This window comes from Austrofundulus limnaeus, unplaced genomic scaffold (assembly GCF_001266775.1).
Source record: "Austrofundulus limnaeus strain Quisiro unplaced genomic scaffold, Austrofundulus_limnaeus-1.0 Scaffold132, whole genome shotgun sequence".
Classification (NCBI taxonomy): domain Eukaryota; kingdom Metazoa; phylum Chordata; class Actinopteri; order Cyprinodontiformes; family Rivulidae; genus Austrofundulus; species Austrofundulus limnaeus.
In genome coordinates, this window is record NW_013952534.1 from 338,558 (window position 1) to 342,513 (window position 3,956).

Below are 3,956 nucleotides of genomic sequence, written 5' to 3' on the forward strand. Positions count from 1 at the left end.
AGATTGGGCCAGAGAAATGTTTGTTAAATCTGTTTTCCACGCAGCAGCGCATCAGATTCCAGCATAGTGAAAGTGCGCTAGTTGTTTAAAAATTAATACCTCGTCAGATGGCGTTTATTACCTTTTAATACTTTTTAATGGCTTTAATTTTTGCTTATTTGATTTACTACCTTTTAATACTTTTTACAACCCGCAGATACCCTGATGACATTTAAGACCAAAGCGATGCATTAACAGAAACATTCAAATGGTCCCAGAAATTTTAGCACAGAAACCTTTTATAGCTATCATTTTAGCTATTAAAGAATATTTAATTTTAATACAAGAACACAAATTATTTTAATGAAACAGTCATATCTATGAGACCTTCACATCAACTGCTGTGGACCACTTCCCACTGAGTGAAAAAAAAAATCGCTGATGATCAAGTCTCATTAAAAACACTCTTTCCATGTTTAAACTACAAGCAGTGGACATGACTGAACTTCTTTGTTTTGTAGCAGGTGAACAAGCCGCCATATGCTGGGGGCTGGAGCAGCAAAGAGGTTGAAAACATGGAAGTAAACTGTGCCATTTTTGCCTGCAGTTATCACAGGATTTGTAGTGTAGTGCATAAAAAGATGGGTAGCTAACTCAGCACTTCATGAAGACAGATTACATCAACCTCTGATTACTTTGCTTTACTCTATTTATGCAGCCAACGCTTCTCAGGAATGACTGACAGTAAAAAAAAATAAGRACTAAATAAAATTTAAGACTTTGAATGAAAATCTGGGTGTTTAAGGCTTTTTAGGCCTAAAATTTTGATTTTCAAATTTTAGACTTTTTAAGACCCTGCACGAACCCTGTAATATATTTTGTGTCACTCCTGGTTTGCCGTATGTTTACAACAACGTCAGCTTCTAACAAGTTATCTGGGGCAAATCAAAAGAAACCAAGGAATCGCTAACATCACCAGCTGACTCTCTATAGAACTTAAAGGTAACAGAGACCAAAGTAACTTGTTTGCAAAGACTTGCGCTCGTACACGGTTGTGGAAAACGAAGCAAGATTTTTTCAGCGGCTCGTTCAGGTGCTTGAACAAAAACTATAATATGTGCTCTTGATTAATGATCACACAAACCCCACCCACATAAATACAAGCAGATGGAGCTTAAATTCRTAAATTAAATATAACTGGTAAAGTAATTTACTTTGATTGCAACAGGGTCATCAGTGAGTGTAGATAACATTAAATAATTTGATTAATCATAAAATTAGCTTAAGTAATCACAGCAGAACCTGATCAATTGTCTTTTGTCTGATTGTTCAATGAATCAACAGAATAATTACTAAAATAATCATTAGCAGCAGTCCAATACTTGCAGCCCTACTTCACGCCATCACCAAATCAATTAGTCCAGATTATAATCGCACTTATACAAGGTTTAGAAARTATTTCCAACAACAACCAACCTTTGCTGTTCTCATCCTCTCCAGTCTCCTCCTCTTCTACGTCCTCCACATCCTCCATATCTGCTGGGTCCATTTCAGTTTGATCTTTGCTGTAATAAAGACACAAAAATATTCAGACAGATGGACAGCAGAAACCTATCATCCMACTATTTTTAACTTTTACTCAAGCATCCAGCAACTAGCAGAGTGAAAAAAGACTAAATGTCATTTTGGAAAGTCTGGTTAGAATTAATCTTTAATTTGCACAAAGTTGAAGTTCTGTCTCTCTCTTTAAATTAGGGTTGGGCATAATCGTATCGTGTGCGATTAATTGTCAGAAAAACATTAATCGATTATTTTTTGGCACTTGGCGATTAATACAATTAATGCAACCAGGCAGTGTCCACTCGGTGCTCCCCTCTGCTTCAGATATGATGAACATTAAAAAAAGTTCTGTAATTTATTTATCAATCAACACAATTTAAAATTTCATGTATAGCCTGAAGTCTGTGATTTTGACACTATTTGGAACAGATTTTTATGAAAAGAAAATCTTTCCCACTAAATTGGTCATGTGACCAGGACATAGGGGTGTCCAGGGACTCCAGGGGATTAATCGTCAAATTAATCGTTATCGGCTAAATACCACAATTAATCGTGATTAATTTTTTTGCCAATATTGCCCAACCCTACTTTAAATACAACATAACTAATTTGATTTCAGTTATGACGTTTGATACAATGCTTCAATTAGCAGTGCAGGAGAGTTTAACCCCATTATCCTGTCTGCAACACAGTGAGTGGAAGGTAGCAGAAAAATAAGTAAAAAAAAAAAAAAGATGTCATCCTCATATTAAAACATTCACTGAAACTCCATGAAATAGATAATCTCTGCTTGTCATGAGGTTCTTTAAAATGCTAAAGAGAGAAAATCTGACAGCTAGATCTCGAGATACTCCAAGTAAAAGTTGGGAAAATAATTCAGCGATGCATTGCAATTATTTTTTTTGCAATTCAGTATCAATTCAGAAAATCTTCTATATCTATTCAATCCCCTAGCCAGTTTGTGCTTCGGAACGATCCAGAACCTCCAATTGTTTCTGGCTGGTCGGTGATAATTGCGGGACACGTCTTTGTCAAAACAAACTTTAGGAGCAGAGACAAACTGGATAAATGTAAACTCCAGCTAAAGTGACCATAAAATAAAGAAACTGAACTGGCTGTAGCCTGACAACAGTCGGGGAGGAGGAGGACTTAACACTCCATTTTTAAAACAAGTATTTTTATGCTTTATTTTCAGATATTTTATTTATATAAAATGTAAATGTATACCATCTCTGGTTTTATTGGAGAAGAAAATAAATATCTAAAAATTAAAAAACACAGGGACTCTTTATGACCCCCGCACAGGAAGCTTAACAGGAGTCGTATTGTTTTTGTACAGTCCCCCCCACCAGTGATTTTTGGTCAACTTTAGCACAAAATCTGCTGCACCGATCAACAAGAAATTTGGCAGGGCTGTAGATGAGTCCAACTGCGCCAGCCAACGGTTTTACGATACACCCCATATTTGAGGAGGGGGCTCCTTTCAAAGAGGGGGTGTCTGGACATGCAAAAATGCTTATAACTCAGAAACTGTTCAACATTGAAGCTTCAGATTTCTTTTGTTGTTTATCTCTGATGAAGCTCTATCCATCAGGCCCATCGATCAGTGCCCCCCACCCCACCGGACCCCCAATTTATCTGAAAAAGGGGTGTCAGGACACGCAAAAATGGTTACTGCTCAAAAACTATTAAACATAGGAGCTTAAGATTTTCATTGGTGGCTCAGCTCTGRTGACGGGCTATCCATCAGGTCAACAAATGCCGCCGCCTCCCCAAAAAAAGACCCCCACCCAAACCACTACAATTTTGGGATGCACCTAGTAGAATGACATTAATTAGGAATACAGACTTGTGAGTTCTGGTGCATTTCTGCGTGCGGGGGGTCATTATGTTACCGCTATGAGGCATCTAGTTAGGAAAYTAATAGAAGTATTTAAAGCAACATTAAATCAAAATCAAATCATGACCCAAAGAATTCTAATTGAATTGTGAGGTTAACAATACCCAGCCCTAACTCCAAACATGTGACATTTAGTAAAAAGCGTTTTGAGCCTGCTGCACTTCTTTTTTCCAGCCATGCTAAAACCAGTGGACACAGCTGCTGTGCTCCACAGTGAGGGACCCAAACCCAGAGGGCAGAGTCCTTTTCATCTGCAGCAGACAATACTTACTTGTCAATATCTGCCATCTTAGCCGAGTCTCAGATGATGCTGTGGGGAAAAGACAAAAACGCTTGTTGAGTAGTGATCCAAAATCAAATTTCATCCAAGTGTTGATGGCATTACATCCACATATTTCATCCATCATAGGAATCAAAAGGAGATTGTATCTGTACAAAACGCAGTGTGCAGAATAGTGCTGTGCCAAACAATTATTTTCTAATCGATTAATCTAACTATTATTTTTTCGATTAATCG

At 37.4% G+C, this 3,956-nt stretch overlaps 1 protein-coding gene across 3 annotated transcripts in view; it reads right to left on the reverse strand.

Annotated features, from left to right (window-relative positions):
• The window catches only part of nap1l1 (nucleosome assembly protein 1-like 1), a 29,206-nt gene that overhangs the window by 19,073 nt on the left and 6,177 nt on the right, over window positions 1-3,956 (reverse strand). For all 3 annotated transcript variants that reach the window (XM_014015604.1, XM_014015603.1, XM_014015605.1), the window contains exons 2-3: window positions 3,711-3,749; window positions 1,456-1,544 (exon numbers count right to left, since the gene is read on the reverse strand). In XM_014015604.1, the coding sequence (XP_013871058.1) occupies window positions 1,456-1,544; window positions 3,711-3,727 (106 nt within the window). In that variant the 5' untranslated portion in view covers window positions 3,728-3,749. The remainder of the gene's footprint in view (window positions 1-1,455; window positions 1,545-3,710; window positions 3,750-3,956) is intronic.